The sequence below is a fragment of the Thamnophis elegans genome, chromosome 14 (genome assembly GCF_009769535.1).
Source record: "Thamnophis elegans isolate rThaEle1 chromosome 14, rThaEle1.pri, whole genome shotgun sequence".
Taxonomy (NCBI): Eukaryota; Metazoa; Chordata; class Lepidosauria; order Squamata; family Colubridae; genus Thamnophis; species Thamnophis elegans.
The window spans coordinates 17,740,209-17,763,918 of record NC_045554.1 but is presented as its reverse complement, the minus strand read 5'-3'; the positions used below and the strand labels follow the sequence as shown (position 1 = coordinate 17,763,918).

General features: G+C 45.6%; 1 protein-coding gene across 2 annotated transcripts in view; it reads left to right on the top strand.

Annotated features, from left to right (window-relative positions):
• The window catches only part of LMF1 (lipase maturation factor 1), a 206,513-nt gene that overhangs the window by 80,314 nt on the left and 102,489 nt on the right, over positions 1–23,710 (top strand). For both annotated transcript variants that reach the window (XM_032231201.1, XM_032231200.1), the window contains one exon: positions 7,248–7,313. In XM_032231201.1, the coding sequence (XP_032087092.1) occupies positions 7,248–7,313 (66 nt within the window). The remainder of the gene's footprint in view (positions 1–7,247; positions 7,314–23,710) is intronic.

Sequence of the window (23,710 nt, the reverse complement as noted above, 5' to 3'; positions counted from 1 at the left end):
TGTCCAAGCCCAAAATGGTGGCATAAGGGATTTATTGTGAGCAGAAGAGTGGAGTACTTTTCTCGTGAAATACCTCTGGACTTGCTCAATTGTATTAATGTCCGATATACAGTGTGGATTACAGGCAGAAGAGCTGTATTCGGGGATTGGTCCGGCAAAGGTTTTGCATGCCCTAGTTTGCAGTACAATATTACAGGAGAAGAAGCTTTGCAAATTAGTTAACAACTCTTGATGCCTTTTTGGCAATACTGTTACAGGGAGCTCTGGGCAGACTTGGTCCCTGACCGTCGTAGATCCCCTCCATGGAGTTTTCTTGGCTATAGTTCCATGTAGAAATGGTTCACTGTTTGTATTTCTGGGACTTTCTTTCCTCTTATCCCACTCTGCCTGGGATTTCCTTGTGGTCTCCCATCCAGGCCATAATCAAACTCCACCCTTACTTCAAAGCCTAGAGAAGATCATTCAAAAGGAAGTTTGCATAGAAGTAATGTACCTGCCTCCTGGAACATATTCTCAACGAATCTAAGCTGGCCCTGCTTTTTTTTTTTTTTTAAAGTTAATTATTTAGGAAAGAAAATGTTCCTTTCTGATTGATACAGTAAGATGTCCCAGTCTTGGTTTATTTAACGTACTTAAATAAAAATGCAAACAAGTAAAAATAATTAATATGTGACAACAATGAAGCAGATATTTTTCTCTTCTTTAACAGATTGACGCCAGTAAACTATGGCAATCTGTAAGATCACAGCTCAAAAAAATTGGTGGAAAATGAGTGGGTCTCAAAGACTTTTCAAAGGTCTGTGGTGACAGAGATTGACAGATGTCAGAATAAAATATAATACAAAACAGCACTGTGAGGAGTCATTAGACCTTTAATCTCCCTTCGTATTCAGTTTGTTCATTGATTGATTTATATTATACTTCTGAACTTCTCCAAAGCCATTAATTACGTCATTGTTTTTCTTTATTTGAATATTTTAGAAACTTTGAGTGTTTTAAGTGGCCTTAAGACAGGGATATTTTCAAAAACATTTTAAAAACAAATTATTTATTAATTAAATGTAGAACAGTTAATAGCAGTATCAATACATTTAAAACTACACATTTATTAAAAATTTCCACTACCCTTCACCCAACAACTCTGGATAGTTAAAACTAAATGAAATTCAATTTTAAAAAATGGCCAATTGGAAACTAAATTTCACAGCCAGGTAAATCCAAAAGCAAATCTTTATTGCCCCTGTAAGGCCATCCATCACAACAATAGAATACAATGGGTAAAAAATGGATCTATTTTAAACAGAAGGAAAACTAAGATGGGCTTTTTAGACCTGAGGAAGAATGCAGAGCAGAGCCAGATTGGGCCACCTGGAAAGATATTTATGGGGAGACAGTGGGCATTGGGGCACGTTCTGGACTATTGGCTGGGAAAAGTAGATCTAAGAAGCAAGGGATGGAAACTAATCGAGGACCGAAGCAACCTGGAATTAAAGAGGAAAAAATCCTAACATTTAGAACAATTAACCAGTGGAACAGCTTGCCTCCAGAAGTTGTGGATGCTCCATCACTGGAGGCTTTCAAAAAGAGACTGGACAGCCTCTTGTCTGATATGATAGGGGGCAGTGATGGCAAACCTTTTTGGCACCAAGTGTCGAAAAGGAGCACTTCGCGTTCGTCTGGGCTGTGAACAGGAAGAGGAGCTGCCCAAGGGGGCATGTGCATACTGGAAAATGACCTTCCAGTTTCCAGCACAGTCTTCTGGTTACTGCCGTGCATGCGCCAATCAGCTGACCGGTGCAGATGCTTACGCTGGGAAATGGCAGACCAGCTCTTCCGGTTTCCGGCACTGCCACACACACAAAGGCCAGCTGATCGTCGCATGTGCATGCACACCAAAAACCTGAGAGAGGAACAGGCAACGCCATGCATGCATGCCAGGCGACATAGCTCCATATGCCACTTGAAGCACGCGTGCCATATGTTTTGCCATCAGAGATACAGGTTTTCCTGCCTGAGCTGGAAATCATAAGAGATCAATAGGAGACGGAAGTAAGAAAGATGAGAAGGATAATAGCGAATAATTTATTTATTTAAAGCACTCTTGAGTGACAACCTTTTAGGGCATTGTATAGATGGAGGTTTCGAACGTACGTTAGTGCTGTGGTGAGGTGAGCCACTGAAATGGTTGTTTTGTGGCATGGAGAATGCCACGTAAGTGTGACTTGGCTGCGGACAGTGAGGTTTGCAAATGCTGTTTGCCTGGCTGGCTGATTTGAATCCAAGGCAAAGTAGCTGTTTTGTAGGCAGCAAAGAGCTCCATTGTTCCTGGGGTAGGTGTGCTGGTGTGTGTGTGTGTGTGTGTGTGTGTGTGTGTGTGTGTGTGTGTGTGTGTAGGAGTGGCGAGGCTGAGCAGCTTGGCCTGGGGATAGATTAAGAAACATTAATTAAGAAATCAGGAGAGGGCGAGTTCTGGACCTGCCTTAGGCTTTGGGCCACTTGTTTTCTCTCACCCCAACCCACTGTCAGGGTTTCAAATAGCATCCGAAATTAAATCAGAGTCCGAGGCAAAGCATTCCTCAAAGTTCCAATTTATTAAGAGAGCCATGTTGGCACATCTGGGAAAACCCGAATCTGAAAGCTTCCCGGTTTTCCCCACCCAGTTGAAAGTTCAAGATCTTGCCTCCACACCTACCAGCCCATCACATGGTGCAATCTCCCACTGCCATGCTGGCAATTCCACCCATCCAATTTCGGTCAGGTGCAGAGGTACAGAGACAAAGGATGATCTTGGCCTTCTAGAAAGGATTTTGTTATGGCTACAATAGTATGCCACTCCTTACCTGCCATTTTCTTACAACAGAAAATGGATAGTAGAATAATGGAAAGTGTGGCAGGCCAAAGATCCAAAAGAAAAGATGACTGCAGGCCTGACAAACCACCTCACAGGGTTGTTGTTATGGGGCAAATAAATCAGAAATATTGGGAGTATTATTATTAGGCTGCCGTGTATGTGTGTGTGTGTGTGTATCTACGTGATAGAGAAGGTGAGATATAATGATAATTTATTATAATTTATAATAATAAAAAGCAAGAACCTCTTACATAACACCAGGGCTTAACAACTGCCAATAAGAAAGACAAGAAAGTGTGAATAGTGGATATGGCAATGCCTGGAGTCAAGGGAGGGGAAAGGAAGGGAAGGGAGAAGAGAAGAGAAATTACTGATTAACTATTAACAAAAAAAATCACCTCGAATTCTTGGAGGACAGAGGTACATTTTCATGAAAGCCTGGCTGAGAGGCCATTTTCAATAGGATTATTCATCAGCCAGATTTGCTTTGAATTGTGAGACAGACGGCAAACAGAAGAGAAAGAACTAGAGAAAATGACCAAATACAAAGTCCTGCAAATAGAAATAGAACGACTGTGACAAAAGGAAGCCAAGGCAGTACCAGTAGTCACAGGCCCCTTGGGTGCAATCCCAAAACAACTGGAGCCCCACTTGATCACCGTCGGCATTGACAAATTCACCATCGGTCAATTGCAAAAAGGCAGCTTTACTTGGAACTGCTTACATCCTGCCACAATCGCTTAGAAACCATCAAGCAGCAACATCTGCCCATTCTGTGAAGTACTTGATAGGTGGACACAAATGCCAAATCTAGTCTAAACATCTGGCTGACTGTACAGACAACCATAATAATAATAATAATAATAATAATAATAATAATAATCTAGGCATTAAAATTAAAGTACCTAGTCACACAACAGAAAAAGCATCAAAGCCAAAGTGGAAAATCCGTTTAGAACAAAAAATCAAAAAATTAAGGGCAGATGCTAGTAACTTAAAGAACATGCATGAGCAATGGTTTAAAAACAACAAAATCATAGATCGGCTAATCAGAAGATATAGATTGGATACAAGAAACATCAATGAAGCTGTAGAAATTGTAAAACAACAGATAACAGCAACAGCTAGAAAAATTGAAAGATATGAGGCACGAATCATCCAATATAAACAAAATCAGCAATTTCGATCAGACCAACAGCGTTTTTATCAAAGTCTTAATGTGAATGGTGACACCAAAAGTGAAAAACCAGAAAAACAGGCCACAGTTGAATTCTGGAAAGAATTGTGGGAAAATGCAAAGGACTACAACAAGGAAGCAAAGTGGATACATGACTTTGAAAAAAGCATTGGCAACAAACAAATGCAAGTATTAGAAATAACAACTGAGATGGTCAAAAATCGAGTTAAAAAGGTAAAGAATTGGACATCACCTGGAAAGGACCAATTACATGGTTTCTGGCTCAAATATCTGACCAGTTTACATGCAATATTGGCCAAGCAACTGAATGAAATTTTACAAAAGGGCCAAATTGATGAATGGTTGACAACTGGAAAAACATCCTTGATTCAGAAAGATGCAACTAAAGGAACAACACCTGAAAACTACAGACCAATAACATGCTTGCCAACAACCTTCAAATTACTCACAGGCATTATTGCAGATAACATGATGGATTATTTGAAAACAAACAACATCTTGCCAGTAGAGCAAAAAGGCAACAAAAGAAGGAGCAGGGGCACAAAAGATCAGATTCTAATTGATAAAATGATATTAGAAAATTGTAAGAACAGAAAAACGAACTTGAATATGGTCTGGATTGATTACAAAAAGGCATTTGACTCACTGCCACATAGTTGGATCATAAAATGCTTAGAAACAACTGGCATTAGCAAAAATATTACATCCTTTACTGAAAAGGCGATGAAACAATGGAGAACTGAGTTGGCAGTAGGGAATGAGATCTACGGAATGGTTAATATCAAGAGAGGAATTTTCCAGGTTGATTCACTTTCACCTCTTCTCTTCATCATCACAATGATCCCACTATCAGTAATCTTTAAAAAAATGAAATTAGGCTACCAAACAGCCAAAGAAGCTGAAAAATTTTCGCATTTACTATATATGGATGATTTGAAACTCTATGGAAAGTCAGAAATAGAAATCCAATCATTGACAAACACAGTCCGAGTATTCAGCACCGATATTTCAATGCAGTTTGGCATGGAAAAATGCGCCACTGTATCCATAAAAAGGGGCAAAATCACTGCATGTGAGGGAATTGAAATGCCCAATGGCCAATTAATTAAATGCAAAGAAAATGAAGCCTACAAATACTTAGGCATTCTGCAGTTGGATAACATCAAGCATGGAGAAGTAAAAACTATTGTCAGGCGAGAGTACACCAACAGAGTTAGGAAAATTTTAAAAGCTAAATTGAATGGTGGAAATACAATCAAGGCCATAAATACCTGGGCAATACCAGTTATAAGATACACAGCTGGTATAGTTAACTGGACACAAGCTGATTTGCACCTTTTGGACCGAAAAACCAGGAAACTAATGACAATGCACTACAGTTTACATCCACGTGGTGATACTGATAGACTATATCTGCCCCGAAAATCAGGTGGCAGAGGATTATTACAAGTGAAGCAAACAGTTGAAGAAGAAAAACATGCACTGGCTGATTATTTAAAAGAAAGTCAAGAACATCAATCGAAGTAAAGAACAAAAATCTACTGAAGGCCCAACAGACAAAACAAGAATACAGAAAAGATGTGATAAAATCAAGAATGGAGAGTTGGCAGAACAAAGCACTGCATGGCCAATTTCTGGAAAAAATAAAAGATAAAGTGGACAGTGAACAAACTTGGTTATGGTTAACAACAGGTACATTAAAGAAAGAAACAGAGTCACTAATCCTGGCTGCGCAAGAATAAGCTATCCGCACAAATGCCATTAAGGCCAAAATCGAAAAATCCTCTGATGATGCCAAATGCAGACTTTGTAAAGAAGCTGATGAAACTGTTGATCACATACTCAGCTGCTGTAAAAAAATCGCGCAGACTGATTATAAATTGCGGCACAATTCAGTAGCACAAATGATCCATTGGAATTTGTGCAAAAATTATAATATTAAAACAGCAACAAACTGGTGGGAACATCAGCCTGAAAAAGTCACCGAAAATCAGATGGTCAAGATCTTGTGGGATTTCCGTATACAAACCGACAAAATACTGGCGCATAATACACCAGACATCACACTGGTTGAAAAAAATAAGGTCACAATCATAGACATCGCAATACCAGGTGATAGCAGGGTCGCCGAGAAGGAACATGAAAAAATCGCAAGATACCAGGACTTAAAAATCGAAATTCAACGACTATGGCACAAACCAGCAGTGATAATTCCAGTGGTAATTGGCACACTGGGTGCTATACCGAAAGCACTGGAATTACATTTAAAACAGTTAAAAATTGACAAAATCACCATCAGTCAAATGCAAAAAGCCGCATTGCTTGGATCTGCACGCATATTACGAAAATACGTTACGACGTCCTAGGCCCCTGGGTGGGGCCCGACTAGTAACCAATGCCAAATCCGGCGAAACAACTGGCCGCTGTGATACAATTCTATAATAATAATAATAATTATAATTATAATAATAATAATGCAAAAGAGCAATTGGAAGGCCATGGTCCCGTAGCTGGGAATTTTGCATGGCGTCTTGTCTAAAACAAAGGGGTCTCCAACACTTTGTTATTCAAAGCAATGTGGGTTTCACATTTTGTTACCAGTTCACACGCACCATTTCCTTGCATGCACCCGGCCTTCCACACATGTGCTTTGCTCACACATGGGCCTTCCACGCATGCACCCGGCCTCAAAAATGGCATAGAGCCGGGGTGGTTGGGCAGGCCACCCGTGATTTGCGCTACCTGTTGAACCGGTCCGAACCGGCTGAATTCCACCTCTGGTGAGCAGGATAAAGAAGTTGGAATGTGTGTTATCTTAATAGAAACTTAATTAATAGATAGTTTGAAAAGCTGAAATATATTAATTGTTAATATAAATTAATATATAATTTGATGTAGTAATATAGTTCATATATAATTCAATACATTGATATGTAATTAATAGATAATGTAATAGGTTAAATCCTTCATAAATCAGTGTTTCTCAGCCATGGCAGCTTGAAGATGGGTGGACTTCGAACTCCCAGAATTCCCCAGTCAGAATCTTTTAAATTGCCAAGGTTGAGAAATGCTGTCATAATACAGAATATATTCAATGTATATTAATATCTACATTCATGTGTAATTTTGTTCAAAATTTCCTGAGAATAGAAGGGCAAATACTAACCTCGGAGCGGTCATTTTTCTCCTCTCCCGCAGGGGATGATTAAAATCCGAGGGGACCGTTGCTGGAAGGACTTGACCTGCATGAATTATCACTACGAGGTAAGCTTTCCAAATCCCAAATTCTTTTGTTCCTTCTTTTAAAGGCCTGTTGAGGTCATTTTTCCTTCGTTATGTTTTTCAACCGGTTGCAGTGGATGCCTTCATTCTAGAACTTGCCAAAGTCGTGTTGAAAAAGGAAAGTAGGGGGGAAAATATTTAAAAAGAATAAACGGTTATTCCGTTTAGACCAGACAGAGGTCTTCAAACTTGGCAACTTTAAGACTTGTGGACTTCAATTCCCAGAATTCTCCAGCCAACATAGACAATTCTGCAGAGCTGGCTAAAGAATTCTGGAAGTTGAAGGCCACAAGTCTTAAAGTTGCCAATTTTGAAGACCTCTGATCTAAGTGGAGAGATTGCAGAGGAAGGGATTACAAGAGAGTAAATTATGCTGACTGGATTCTGGGAGTTGAAGTCCACAAGTCTTAAAGTTGCCAGGTTTGAAGACCTCTGATCTAAGTGGAGAGATTGCAGAGGAAGGGATTACAAGAGAGTAAATTATGCTGGCTGGAGAATTCTGGGAGTAGAAGTCCAACAAGTTTTAAAGTTGCCAAGTTTGAAGACCTCTGGTTTAAACTGTTTCCTCCATGTTATGTTGAAAAGATCCATTCTCTCATGCTTTTTTTTTTGGAAAGTTGACTACAATATGTGTAACTTGTTGGAAGAAGAATGTTGGCTTTTTTTCAAAGATTGCATCCGTACAGGTAATTCTTGACTTAACAACAGTTCATTTAGTGACGGTTCGAACTTACGACAGCACTGAAAAAAGTGACTTATCAAATTTCACACTTATGATAGTTGCAGCATCCCCATGTCACATGATTTACACATTATGGATGATGGACAACTGATTCATATTTATGACGGTTGCAGAGTCCTGGGGTCCCGTGATGCCCTTTTGTGACCTTCTGACAAGCAAAGTCAATGAAGAAGCCAGAGATTCACTTAACAACTTTGTTACTAACTGAACAACTGCAGGGATTCCCTTTAAGGTCATAAAATGGGACAAAACTCCCATAGCAAATGTTTCACTTAACAGCAAACATTTTGGAGTCAGTTGTAGTCATAAGTTGAGGGCTACCTGTATCTTGCTCCGAAAATCATGGCTTAGTATAATGTGTGAAGCAAGATAGGTTAGGTTCTGTCCCACAGGATGGAATTGGTAGCTATGGACCAACATTGCTGCTTAAACATCTGGATAACCCTGGTAGATCTACTCAGGTTACTTCTCTGAAACATTTAAGGATCAGTGATAAAGAGCTACTGGTATTATTTATGATGTCAGAAAGATCTCCCCATGTGCAAAGGATGCCCGAAGTGAAACTGGGATGAAATTGAATTATTCTGCATCATATGTTATGTATTTTTAATACTGTCGAGAACCGTGATGGCGAACCTTTTCAGCACTGAGCGCCCAAACTGCAAAGTGTGTGTGTTTGCGCACCAGAAACCCAAAGACCAGCTGAACGGCGTATGCACATGCCTGTTTTGTGGGCATTTTCCGGGCCGCTTTCAGGCCATTTTTGGGCTGCATTCTGGGGTGTTTTGGGACCCCAAAATGGCCCTGAATACGGCTGAAAAACAGCCCCCCCAAAACAGCTAAAAAATGACCTGAAAACAGCCACAAAATGGTCCCTAAACAATCTGTTTTGGGGCGCTTTTGGGCCCATTTTCAGGCCATTTTTGGGCTGTATTCTGTGGTGTTTTTTGGACCAAAAATGGCCCTGAATATGCCTGAAAAATGGCTTGAAAACAACCTGAAAACAGCTTCCAAATGGCCCAAAAATGGCCTGGTTTTTTTACCATTTTTGGGGCCGTTTTCAGACCATTTTCCGGTGCTGCAGTGCCCGCAAAGACCAACTGACCGATGTGCATGTGCACGACAGAAACCAGAAGAGCAGCTGGCGATGGCGCGTGCCCCCCTAGAGAGCTCTCTCTGCATGCCACCTCTGCCCCACACTACTAGGGAGTCAAAGGTGATTTCAAAAAAATGGGCTCTGGGATTGTTCTGTCCGAATTAGCAAGCTGAGCGGTTGCGCTCTAGAAAGCTGGACCAAAGTCGGACTAAGAGAACAACACAAGGAGCCATAGTGGAAGAGACAACAATGAGCACCCGACAGTTGAGCTCAGTGGCAGGTTCCGGATCCTTGGCGGCATCCACATGGATGCGTGCAGCACACGCATCTTAGAGCCTCCGCAAGCCTTCGTGATGCTCCAGCTGCTCGGCAGAGCATCGCGCAGGCGCTGTATGCATTGTGTGCATGCATGGAAGCACCGAAGACTTAAAAGACTGGTAAGGAGCTCGGGCGGGTGAGTGGGCCGTCCGGCACACTGTACCAGAACAGTATCAGGTGCTCCGGGCAGACTTTAGTATGCCCGTACTGGGGCATACCGCCTGCAACCCATCACTGGTTCAGATGTTTGAGATGCTGAGAAGCTTTTTAGTGTCTGGGAACCACACAAGGTGGGAGAAAGAACAGAATTCTCCGACAAACAAAGCCAGTGGGGAAGCCAGATTCACTTAACAATTGCCTTACTAACTTAACAACTGCAGTGAGTCACTTAACAACTGTGGCAAGAAAGTGTCATGCCCCGTCTGAGTCGGAATCCGAAGGGGAAAACAAACAGCTGACAGAGGGTGAGAGAGTAGCTCCATTGGCTGTGGAGGAAACTGGGGAAGGGCAAAGTCAGTCTGGGCGGACCAGGGGAGGGGTGGAACAAAGGAGAGGGGGTTCAGATGAAGACCAAGACCCACCCCCTCCTCATCCTAGGGAGCGCAGGGAAGAACGCAGAAGAGAGCAATATGGGTTGCGTTGCTTACGAGGAAGGAAAGGGCCCTGATTCCCTTCACAAGGCACACCTGGGGATGGAGTTTAAAGGAGAGGCAAATGGGAGGGGCTGAGTTCATCTGGTGTTAACTGTTTATCTGAGTTCCTGGCATCCTCCAACTGGTTTGATTTACTGCCATGCTACTTCACTTCTGGAACTCCTTATCTTGCTTATCAATGACCTTATCTTGCCTTGTTGGATTTGTAGTTGGAAGTTTTCTGCTTACAACGTTTGGATTGGAGTATTTTCAGCCAAAAGTTGTTGCAGGTTGGTGAAAGAGTTTTTGTCCAGGCGAGTTGAAAGGGACGTTGGGGGCAGAGGTGATGTTAATAAAGGGGCTCATACCGGTTCTCTGGCTGTGTTGCCTTTGTGCCACACCCCGGGTCAGCACAGAAAGACGGTAAAATGGGGCAAAACTCACTTAACCAATGTCTCGCTTAACAACAGAAATGTTGGGCTCAGTTGTGTTCGCAAGTCGGGGACTACCTATGTTCCGTCTTTATTATTTTTATAACTCTCTTCAGGGCAGCGAACAACCTGTGAGGTGGGTTGGGCTGAGAGAGCGGGACTGGTCATAGCTTGAGGCCTATTTGTACTGCACAAACCAGAAGGAGGACTGAGAGAATATCTACAGACCCCTCACAACTTAACCACTAACTGTCTTAACAACAGCAGTGATTCATTTAACAATTGCAGCAAGAAAGGTTGTAAATCGGGGCATAACTCCCTTAACAAATGTCTCCCTTAACAACAGAAACGTTGGGCTCAATTGTGAGTTTAAGGACTCCCTGCATTTATTTATTCATTTTGGAAGAGAATCTGCAGCTGTGAATTGGAAGCCAATAATCTTCAGTTATGCACTCAGGACAACTAAGATTAAGTGTGTGTGGGGGGGGAGTTTCAAGATTTACAACGGGGTGCAAAACTGAGGCTTCAAATCCCCTCTCCCCCAGAGGTTCCTGAATTTCAGCTTTCCGCACAAAATAAGGAAATCATTAAATATACTGTGAGTAATCTTTTTGACAGTAGGTAATTAATTACATTTAAATTGGTTTTTCCCCCTCCTCAGCTCTGCCCATTCAGAGTTCAGTCACACTCAAGTTGTGTCTTCTCTTCCTAATCGTTGCTTTCTTTTGATTTACATTGTTTGGCCCTTCATGGTCTGGAAAGGAGTTTAAGTGTGGTCTCCCAATGGTCGGGACAAATCCCTTATAACAGTGGTCTCCAATCTTGGCAACTTTAAGACCTGTGGACTTTAACTCCCAGAGTTCCTCAGCCAGCTTTGCTGGCTGAGGAACTCTGGGAGTTGAAGTCCACAAGTCTTAAAGTTGCCAAGGTTGGAGACCACTGCCTTATAGGTCCTATAATACTGAAGCTGGTGCTTGCCCCATAATAATTGTGTCTTGTTTCATCGGTTCAAGGCAAAGCACTCAAGTCACTAGCAGAAGCCTCCTGAGTCCCAGCTGATTGGGAGGGAATGGGGAGTTTACAGTATCCTTCCCCTGCCACACTCACCAAGCCACGCCCACCAAGCCATGCCACGCCCACCATGCCACACCCACATAACCAGTACTAAAAAAATTTGAATCCCACCCCTGGTCTTCTCCCATCCATTAGCTGTTGGTGTTAATTAAAATCCATTTAGCTTGACAACTTGGTAGCAATGAGTGGCGTTTGTGATAACCTGGAGGAGGATCACCACTTTGGAGTTGTTCAGTTGAATTAACATGGGAACTTCAAATCTGGGTCAAAGATTCTTACTGGACCTCAGATCTCAAGTTATTTGAGAGAAGGGAGGCCTATTGAATTTGATGTTGCTAGGGAGAAAAAGGAAGTTCTTACCTATCACAGGTGTTGTGATTACTTAATCTTGATTGATTATGTATCACCAAGTCAATGTTGACTTTTAGTGACTACATAGGTAGTCCTTCACCAGGATGATACACACACACACATACCCTGTCCCTGCAACCCAGTCCTTTAGGCGTTCTGATGGTGCTACTGTCCACTCTCTTTTCTGCTGGTCATTCTCCTCTCTTTCCTTCTACCTTTTCCAGTATTATGGGCTTCACATAGGAATCGGATCTTATATATTTATTTGTTTGTCAAACATGTAGAAGATAACAAGTAAAGGTATGAACATAAACATGAATAAAGGAAGTAAATACAGATAAATGGTAACAGTAGGCACGTTGGTGCGCTTATGCACGCCCCCTTTACGGACCTCTTAGGAGTGGGGTGAGGTCCAAGGTAGACAGTTTGAGGTTGAAGCTGTGGGGGTTTGAGGATGCAACAATGGAATCGGGTAGAGCATTCCAGGCGTTGACCACTCTGTTGCTGAAGTCGTATTTTCTGCAATCTTGTTTGGAGCGGTTTACCTTGAGTTTGTATCGATTGTTTGCCCGTCTATTATTGAGGTTGAAGCTGAAGAAGTCGTTGACAGGTAGGATGTTATTTTCCCATAATATGATCAAAATACGACAGTTTGAGCCTGGTACTTTAAGTAACTACTCTGGACTGATTTATTGGTTGTCTAACAAATGGTGTGCTCCAGACTTTACTCCTAGCCCAGAGTTTGAAAGCATCTTTCTGCCTCGAGTTCCCAATTTTCTGAAGTTTATCTTGTGTTTGTTGGCTTGGATATTCTTTTACATCAGTCTTTACGTTGCAGGGATTTTCATGGCTTTAATGAAACTTGGCAACCATCATTGGGATTTTTTGTGCGTGTGTTTTGTTTTCAAAAAGGGGATGAATATCTTTTAATTAATATTGTTAACAAGAATCTGAGTCAAGGGGATGAAACGGGTAAGAGGGCGAAGGAAGGTTGGCAAGCTGGTGAACGACAGATCCATCAAGAAAATTGGGGTTGTCAAAATCTTCTTTTATCCTGCTGATGGGCTGGAGGATGAAACAGGAGCTGTGGGTGGTAGAAAATCTGTTTGATTCTTGTGGGAGAAAGATGAAAAGCGAAACAGCATTTAAACTTTTCAAGGATTGTAAAAAAAAAAAAAGAATGGCTTCAGCTGGAAGGAACATTTGGAGAGCACGTTTGGAGGATTTGCAAGGTCCAGTTTTCCACAAGGGTTCAAGGCTGTAACCCTGGGAATGGGACAACTTGCCAGGGCCAACTCGCTGCAGCCAACTCACCAGGGCCAACTCACCACAGCCAATTCGCTGCAGCCAACACATCATGGCCAACTCACCATGGCCAACTCACCATGGCCAACTCACCATGGCCAACTTGCTGCAGCCAACTCATCATGGCCAACTCACCATGGCCAACTCATAGTCAACTTTCTGCAGCAACTCACCATGGCCAACCTGCTGTATTGTATATTTGTATTGTATTTATTTGTCTTGTATGCCGCCCACTCCCGAAGGACTCCGGGCGGCTCACAATAGACAAGGGAAGGGGGAAGACTAGACCAAGACAACACTTTAAAAACAAAACTGCAACATTCACAATTTCCGCGGGGCTGGATGTTTCACAGGCCCCCCGGCCTGCTGGAGCAGCCAGGACTTGGTGGCTTTGCGGAAAGCCGGGAGGGTCGTAAGGGTCCGGATCTTGACAGGGAGATCATTCCAGAGGGCTGGAGCTGCAACAGAGAAGGCTCTCCCCCGGGAAGTCGCCAGCCGACATTGGCTGGAGGATGGAATCCAGAGGAGACCTAACCTGTGAGATCTGATCGGTCTATGGGAGGTAATCGGCAGGAGGCGGTCTCTCAGGTACCCAGGTCCAATGCCATGTAGGGCTTTATAGGTAGCAACCAGCACCTTGAAGCGGATTCAATGGGTAGCCAGTGCAGCTCGCGGAGGATAGGTGTGACGTGGGTGTACCTGGGTGCACCCACAATCGCTCGCGCGGCTGCGTTCTGGACTAACTGAAGTCTTCGAACACTCTTCAAGGGCAGCCCCATGTAGAGCGCATTACAATAATCCAGTCTTGAGGTCACAAGGGCGTGAGGGACTGTCTGAAGGGCCTCCCGATCCAGGTAGGGTCGCAATTGGTGCACCAGGCAAACCTGGGCAAAGGTCCCGCTGGTCACAGCCGACAAATGATGTTCTAAAGTCAGCTGGGGATCCAGGAGGACTCCCAAATTGTGAACCCTCTCTGAGGGGCGTATAATTTCACGCCCCAGCCTGAGAGATGGAATAGTTGGCCAATCTTTGGGAGGGAACATCAGAAGCCACTCGGTCTTGTCTGGATTGAGTGCCAACTTGTTTGCTCCCATCCAGACCCTAACAGCCTCCAGGCACTGGCACATCACTTCTACTGCTTCGCTGAGTTGGCACGGGGCAGACAGATACAACTGCGTATCGTCTGCGTATTGGTGGTACTTAACCCCGTGCCGGCGTATGATCTCACCCAGCGGCTTCATGTAGATGTTAAATAGGAGGGGGGACAGGACCGAACCCTGAGGCACCCCGTAGTTGAGGGGCCTAGGGGGTCGATCTCTGGCCTCCGACCAACACCGACTGCGACCTGTCCGAGAGGTAGGAGGAGAACCATCGAAGGACGGTGCCTCCCACTCACACCTCTCGCAACCGTCGCAGAAGGATACCATGGTCAATGGTATCGAAGGCTGCTGAGAGGTCAAGGAGCACAAGGATAGAGGGGTGACCCCTATCCCTGGCCCGCCAGAGATCATCGATCAGTGCGACCAAAGCAGTTTCCGTGCTGTAGCCAGGCCTGAAGCCCGACTGAAAGGAGTCTAGATAATCGGCTTCATCCAAGGACCGTCGGAGTTGAGAGGCCACCACTTTCTCAACAACCTTCCCAACAAAGGGAAGGTTGGAGACTGGGCGATAGTTGCTCAAAATGGCTGGGTCCAGAGACAGTTTTTTCAGGAGGGGTCTCACCACCGCATCCTTTAGGAGGGGCGGGAAGGTTCCCTCCCGAAGAGAGGTGTTAACAATCGTCTGGATCCAGCCGCGTGTCACCTCCCTGCTGGTCGAGACCAGCCAGGAGGGACATGGGTCCAGTATACAGGTGGAGGCACTCACCGCTCCCATGGCCTTGTCCACTTCCTGAGGAGAAGCACATTGAAACTCAATCCATAAAGTATGCTCAAGACCTTCCCCCGGTACCTCGGCTGGTATTGTGCAATTGGAGTCCAGTTTTGTCCGAATCCGAGCGACTTTATCCGTTAAATACTGAGCAAATTTCTCAGCTCTTCCTTGTAAAGGGTCATCCGCATCCCTCCCTTTCAAGAGGGAGCGGGTTATTCTAAACATGGTGGCTGGGCGCGATTCAGCGGATGCAATAAGGGCGACAAAATGCGAACATTTCGCCGCCCGTATTGCCACGAGCTAGGCTCTGATAAAGGCTCTCATCAGTGCTCGGTCTGACTCAGATTTACTGGCCCTCCAGCGGCGCTCTAGGCATCTCTTTTGGCGCTTCATTTCCCGGAGTTCCTCGGTAAACCAGGGAGCCCTCCTGGATCCGCTGCCTCGGAGAGGTCGCAAAGGTGCAATCCGGTTTAGAGCCCCCGCCGCCGCTATATTCCAAGCAGCAACCAAGGACTCCACCGGATTGTGGACGATAGTGTCAGGTATTTCTCCAAGCGCCGTCTGAAATCCCATAGGGTCCATCAGGCGCCTGGGGCGGAACCACCTAATCGGTTCCCCCTCCCTACAGTGGGGGATTGGTTTCCGAAAGTCAAGCCTCAGTAGGAAGTGATCAGACCATGGCAAGGGCAAGGTTGTAATGCCCTTCAACTCTAGATCACATCTCCACTGCTCCAAAAGAAATACGAGGTCAAGCGTGTGCCCAACTGAATGAGTCGAACCCTGAATTACTTGGGCCAAGTCCATGGCTGTCATGGAAGCCATGAACTCCTGCGCCCCGTCAGAACGTTCGCCAAGTGTAGGCAGGTTGAAATTCCCCAGAACCATAAGCCTGGGGAACTCTACCAACTTGGCTACTGACTCGAGGAGCGAGGGGAGGGCCGTTGCAACGCTGTTGGGAGGTAGGTACATTAGCAACAAACCCACTTGACCACCAAGGTCCAACTTCATCAGCAGAGACTCACACCCGACAAGCTCCGGAGCAGGGATCCTACGAGGAACTAAAGACCTTTGGACCATGACAGCCACTCCCCCACCCCTTCTGTAGGGTCGCGGCTGATGAAGCACCTGAAAACCCTCTGGGCACATTTCAGTGAGGGGGACTGCTCCCTCATCTAAAATTAGGTCCCGGACAAGGGGAGCTTTGTGAACCACAGACCTGGCATTTAGCAACAACAGCCTGAGACCAGGGCCCTGACAGTTCTCGCCACCTGGCCCTGGAGTGGAACTAACGGGGCTGGAAGGAGGGATCACTGTGATGTAGCGAACCCTCCTTCCCCGGTAATGGCTAGCCCTGAAGTTTCCGTCGTACCTGCCCCTCGCCATAGTGACCGTAATGCTCCGGCCCACCCCCGTGGCCCTATAACCCCTCCCACAGCCTCCACACCATCCAGCAGCCGATTTTTATCACTCATTCTGGGACGGGAGGTAGGCCTGGGCCCCCTACCACTTCTGCAACAGCACTCAGTGGAGAAGGCACCAGGCTCTACTCTCAATCCTCTCATACACACGCAGCCACTCACCCATGCATTCCCCACGAGTATTAGTTAAACACAAAAGATACAACAGTATGAGGTTAAAAAAGTGGGTACAAACATCAACCAAGCATACCATTCACACTACATTCCTAAAAAAATTCACAGAGCACTGCGCTAGTGCGATGTAAGACAGTAACGTGCAGATGGAGGGCGAGCTGCTCTGCTCTTCTCCCCTCCTCTGTGCCCCAGAAAAACTTCCAAGGCCACAGGTCCAGAGTCAATGGTGTTCAAAGTGGCTGTAAACGGAGAAGGTAAGGAATAAAAGTCCGGTATTGATAAACAGTAGCTTTCCAGTCTTAAGCCCTCCACATCCAGGAAAAGATTAGTGGACCACGTGCCAGAGAGCAGTTCTTCTCCCTCTCCTAAGGTTAAGCAGGGTCCAAAGTCTGGGGGGACAGAGTCTGGGGGGCCAACGTCTGAGACTGGCCCAAGCCGCTCCGGAAGACGGGTTAAAGGGCGCCAATTTCCACAAAGCCAAGTCTTGGCCCCTACGGCTGCCATCATCTATCACTCCTAGCCCTACTCCAACCCTGGCCTTAATCCTAATCTAATCCTAATTATAATCCTAATTCTAATCCTAGTTCTAATCCTAATTCTAAACCTAAGACCTAATCTAACACCAACCCAACCTAACCTCACCCTATCTAACCCTACACCAATCCTAACCCGAGCCTAGCCCTAACCCCCACACCAACTCTACCACCAACCCTAGCCCCGACCCCAACTCTGGTCCCTATCAGCCCTGCCCAAAGGCCAAATGCGCCCACAGATGGCACTGCCCCCAGTACCTATGCCTAAACTATACCTAAACTATTAACTATCTATATCTATCTATATCTAAACTTAAACCTATACCTATATCTAACCTAAGTCTATCTAACTATCTGGGGCTATGGCAGGCAGCAGACGGTCAAGGGGAGGACAGATATTACGGCCAGAGTAGATGGTCACCAGCCAAGGCGGAGGAGAGTCAGTGCTGGGTAGGGAGATGGGGAGGGGGGGCAAAGGAGTGATATCAGAAGAAGGCTACGATGGTAAAAAGGCCAGTATGATGGAAAAAGGTGGGGGGGGGGGGCGTCCAGGCCTCTCTCGGACTCAGAAGTGGACGATGTTAACGACGATGTTAATGCTGCACTCAGCAGCATGGCGCCGCCATCTTCTTCTCCGCCCCGAGCAGCGCGACCAGGCAATTGAGCGGGCAACTCTGGTAGATTTTCGTCCAGGGCCGCAGGAACCCGTAGGGGCGAGAGGAGAGACAATAAGAGGCGAGCAGGGCAACAGGGGGGGGGGGCGTCCAGGACGACCACGGTGGCGGCAAACGCAGCCAGCCGCCAAATCCGCCGATCCCGAAAACTCTGTTCCAGATGGTGCCAACGAACAAGTCTCCCGGCCACCCCCCAGCTCACTGCTCACCGTCCAAACGGAATCAAAAAGGCAGGCTTCAGATGGAAAGGCAGCCGCTCAGATGAAATCAAAAAGGCAGGTGTCAGAGATTGGTAAGGGCGAAGCGTTCAGCAACGCGGCGGCGCCATCTCTCCTCCACGCCGCACAAACAGTTCCAATTCTAGGCCTCCACAGATCCACGGCTAGGAAAGCGACCGGAGGCGGCTGTTATTCAAATGCCGATCCTCACACGATCCGCAAGTTTCAGCCCTTTCAGGACCTTTTGTTAGAATTGTAATTCGACACCAGAGGCTCCTCTAAGATCTTCTTCTCCTTGCCGGCTTCTATCAAGCGAGAAGCCAGGCAGCCATTCAGGTCCCGCACATGCGCAGTTATCCCACATGCTGTGGGACAATTTAACAATTCTATTTAATTATTTAAAATAAATATAAATTACTTTAATTTTTGCCACTCACATTTCATTCTGTTCCCTTTTTGCATTCTTCCTTTAATGATTTTATTCCACCATTTCTTTGGTATTAGTGTAACTCTTGTCCAGCAGTGAGGTGTCCTGCAGCAAGTTGTGCATGGCAAGTTGTCCTGCAGCAAGTTGGCCATGGTTCATTGACTGTGGCAAGTTAGCCATGGTGAGTTGTCCGTGACGGATTGTCATAGTCGCCCCACCCTCTCACTCCCTGCTTTCATTTGAGATTAATGCGTTGTTCTTCCCCTATGAGTTCCATTAAGCCCAGGAGGGACTGGCAAATTCATTGCTAATCCGGTCCTAGGCCCAGAATATTGACGGAGAGAGGCTTTCACCATCAGATAGATGATGGCAATGTAAAATGGAAGTGATGTTGATTATGAATGATAACAAGGATGATACAGGTTTCTTTCCCAGTTTTGAGGAGAGCAATGCTTTTTCTTTCTTTTTAAAATGTGTACAGGTAGTCCTGACTTACAACCACAATTCAGCTGAAACATATTTTTTTTGTTATGAGATTTTTGCCTCCGTTTACGACCTTTCGTGCCACAGTTGCTCAGTGAATAATTGCAGTGCTGAAGTTACTGACACAGTTGTTAAGTGAATCTGGCTTCCTTGTTGACTTTGCTTATCAGAAGGTCGCAAAAGGGGGTCACGTGACCCTGGGACACTGCAACCGTCATAAAGAGAGTCAGTCACCAAGCATCCAAATTTTGATCACATGACCATGGGGATGCTGCAGTGGTCGTAGGTATGAAAAACAGTCATAAGTCACTTTTTTTCAATGCCGTTGTAACTTTGAACTGTCACTAAGTCAAGGACTTACCTGCATAATCTCTTTTTTTGAGGATTACCCTGCAATTTTCATTGCAGCCTCAGGGCGATGGGGAACCGTTTTGTCAGTTTTCAGCCTATTCACACTACTGAATTTGAAAGTCTTGATGGATCATGTGTGTTTGAGTTTTCCGTGTCTGCAGTACATTAGCCGTAGTGGCTTTTGTGTTCGGATTCTGTTGCAACCCTGGAAGAAAAGACAGACTCATCATTTGCCACTCAGTTTTCAGTAAAGGAGCCAAAGACATTGGAGCATTGGCATTCTTCAGTCTTAAAAGACGATGGTATCGTGCTCTGGAAAGAGGTAAAGCTGGAGTGTCCTCTCCAGAGCACAAGGCCTGGGTAGATTAATATGGAAGATAGGCTGTTACCCCATCAGCAGATCCCCACTCTCCACGTCGCTAAAATAGTCCAATGGAACAGCAGAGCCCATGCGATTGGTTCCAGTTGTATCTCAGGAGTTACCAGAACATGGTTGTACACAGTCACGAACTGCTTCCGGGACTCCGGCTCTGGATTTTGCCTCAAGGTTGATTCCTGAAGCCTTTTCCAGTAGTGGATGTAGCCACAAGGCGATGGAGGTTTGTAATCAGAGTTTCCCTTCTCCTAGAACCGTGATGGCGAACCTATGGCACGCGTGCCACAGGTGGCACATGGAGCCATTTGTTAGGGCATGCGAGGCATTGCCCTGTCAACTCCAGTGCGCATTTGTGCACTAGCCAACTAACTTCGGCCTTCTTTTTTGGCCTCCGGAGGGTGAAAAACCACCCAACGTGCAAACCAGAAGTTGGGGAACGGACTTCCGGTTTGCGCATTGGACCGTTTTTCACGTTCCGGAGCCTTCAGGGAAGCCTCCCGAAGCCTCTGCAGGGCGAAAAATGGCCCTACGGACAAACCAGAAGTCAACGTTCCCCAACTTCCGGGTTGCCCATACGGCCGTTTTTTTCCATCTGGAGCCTTCAGGGAAGCCTCCTGAAGCCTTGGGGGGGGGGGGCAGGGAGGCTGTTTTCACCCTCCCCAGATTCCTAGAAAGTCTCTGGAGCCTGGGGAGGGCAAAAAATGGGTCCATTGCATGCCAAAATCGTGGGGGTCGTGCGCATATCATTATGGGTGTGGGCACACCTGCACACCACCCTCCTGTTCTCCCCCCGCTTTTTACATGCGATCTGAAAAAGGTTAGCCATCACCGTCCTAGAAGATGGTTCTGCCACTTGATCTGCCGTTGGGGTGCAGAGCCCTCTTCTGCCTTCAAAACCGTTGACCATCTTCTCCTGTGACCCTGGGAAGGGGCCCTTATGAGCTGCTCCCAGATGGGCCAGATGGACCAAGGTCCTTTAAGGAGGTGTTACTCTTCCATCACTCACCCTTTGTCCTGGCTTGTGACAGGCAGAGCCTGGCTTCCCAAACGTTGGGCCCAGGATGGCGGGTTTCACGCTATTCACGCTACTGCATCTAAAAGTCTTGACGTGTGGTTGAGTTTTCCATGCCTGCAGTACGTTAGCCGTGGCTTCTGTGTTCGGATTGTGTTGCAACCCTGAAAGAAAAGACAGATTCATCATTTGCCATGGAGTTTTCAGCAAAGAAGCCAAAGACCTTGATGGCAAAACTAAAAACTTTCTTCCCCCCCCCCTTCCCCTTTTAAACATAAGATTTGCTTTACAGCAGAAGTCTTCAAATTTGGCAACTTTAAGACTTGTGGACTTCAACTCCCAGAATTCTCCAGCCAGCATAGACAATTCTGGGAGTTGAAGTCCACAAGACTTAAAATGGCCAAGTTTGCAGCTTTACAAGTAGGCCTCGACGTACATTCATTTAATGACCGTTCAAAATTAACATAACTGAAAAAGTGACATAGGACCATTTTTCACACCCCCAAGGACACGTGATCAAAATTTGGATGCTGGGCCACTGCTTCATACTTATGACGGTTGCTGTGTCCTTGGGTCACACGATCCCCTTTTGCGACCTTCCGACAAGCAAAGTCAATGGGGAAGCCAGATTCACTTCACAATCCCCTTGTTAACATAACAACTGCAGTGCTTCACTTAACAACGGAGGTGAGAACACTTGTAAAATGGGGCAAAACTCACTTAACGACAGAAATTTTGGGCTCCATTGTGGTCCTAAGTTGAGGATGAGTTGTATTTGCAGAGCTTACCAAATATAATGTGCTGCTGAAACCGATTGCACCTCTGTTTGTCCCCCAGTTTTGGAGGTGCTCCCCCTTCGTCTGGCATGTGCAACTTTCTCAAAGAATCTGTGAAAGCTGTAGAATTAAAAACTCTTTTAAAGACGTTATGCATGCCAATCCAAGTGTTTAATCTAGGACTACAAATCCTTTACCAATCTCCCTTTAAAAAAAAAAATCCTCTGTGCTAGTGAATGGCACAAAAGAGCCTTTGTCTTTTTTAAAAAATAATAATCTAATTTATAGGTTTGAGAATTTTGAATGGGTGGATCGTAAAAGCTGATTTACATTCTGCTCTTAAGAACTTTCCGGAGCGACAGCAGCTTAGTCTGCAAGGTATGAAAATGGAATTAGGAAGAAACTCCGGGCTCTGTATGATGTGCTGTAATGCCTAGTAATGGATCGGATTTCAGGTTCTTCCCTCAAAACTGGGCAATTCTTAGCGTGCCAAGAAAAATAAAAATATTGGAAGAACAAACCACTGTTATATCCGTGCAAGGTGCCCTCTTCAAAATGTGGTTGCTTCATGCATCTCTGCATGAGTCGTTCTTTCCAACTAACTATCCCTGGTAGACAGCAATTGGATACACTTCTGTGTTGCACAAGATTAGATTATTCAGCCATTCCTGATTTTGAGAGTCAATGAAATTTCATCCCTCCAAGGGGGCTTTGGGGAGTATCTACATATGAGTCTTCTCGCAGCTTGTTTCCTTCTCGTCTAAAGGCCCCCTCAGAGCCAGGAGATAATCCACTCTTGTTCAGTCTTGCCAGTATAGGAATGCCATTTACATTTTCAGGAGTTGTCTCCTTGGTTTCGTGGTAACGGTTGATGCAATGGGTTTTATTTGAGCTGTCCTGAAAATGATTCTATGGGCTATCGCTTTGAAAACCAGGGAGTTTTCCTCTCCGTTCTGCACACTCTTTTCCTTTGAGCCATGGTTGTGCAGTGGTTAGAGTGCAGTATTGCAGGCTACTTCTGATGACTGCCGGCTGCTTGCAATTTGTCAGTTTGAGTCTCACCAGGCTCCTTCCATCCTTCCGAGGTGGGTAAAATGAGTACCCAGATTGTTGGGGGCAAGAGGCTGACTCTGTAAACCGCTTAGAGTAGGCTGTAAAAATACTATGAAGTGGTATATAAGTCTGTGCTATTCCTATTGTCCTTCCTCCCTTCATTCCTTGTTGGCGCAATGGCTAGAATGCAGGATTACAGGCTAATTCTGCCAACTGCCAGCAGTTCGATCCTCATCAGGCTCAAGGTTGTCTCAGCCTTTCATCCTTCCGACGTGGGTAAGATGAGGACTCAGATTGTTGGGGGCAAGAGGTTGACTCCCTAAACCGCTTTAGAGAGAGCTGTAAAGAACTGTGAAGCGGTATATAAATCTGCTATTGCTATTGCTATGTTGTATCATGCCAATTTGGATTGCAAGCCAATAAGTCAGGGACTTATTTATGCTTATTCTTAGGTAAGCCACTAGGGCTTCAGCGTTCAGGCTAAGCACTTAGATAAAATGCTGCATGTGGCCTTAAGTCTTCTGCTTTATCAGGAAGTTTGGGACGTGGTGGCTCAGTGGCTAAGATGCTGAGCTTGTTTATCAGAAAGGTCGGCAATTCGGTGGTTTGAATCCCTAGTGCTGTGTAATGGAGTGAGCTCCTGTTACTTGTCCCAGCTTCTGCCCACCTAGCAGTTTGAAAGCATGTAAAAATGCAAGTAGAAAAATGGGAACTACCTTTGGTGGGAAGGTAACAGCATTCCGTATCCCTTCGGTGTTGAGTCATGCCGGCCACATGACCATGGAGATGTCTTTGGACAGCGCTGGCTCTTCGGCTTTGAAAAGGAGATGAGCACTGCACCCTAGAGCAGTGATGGTGAACCTATGGCATGTGTGCCACAGGTGGCACGCAGAGCCATCTGTAAGGGCACGCGAGGCGCTGCCCTGTCAGCTGGCCAGCGTGCATGAACGCACTGCCCAGCTGAGTTCACCCTTTTTTAAAGCCATTTTTCACCCTCCCCAGGCTCCAGAGGCTTTATAGGAGCCTGGGGAGGGCAAAAGAGTCTCCCCGCGCCCCCATGGAG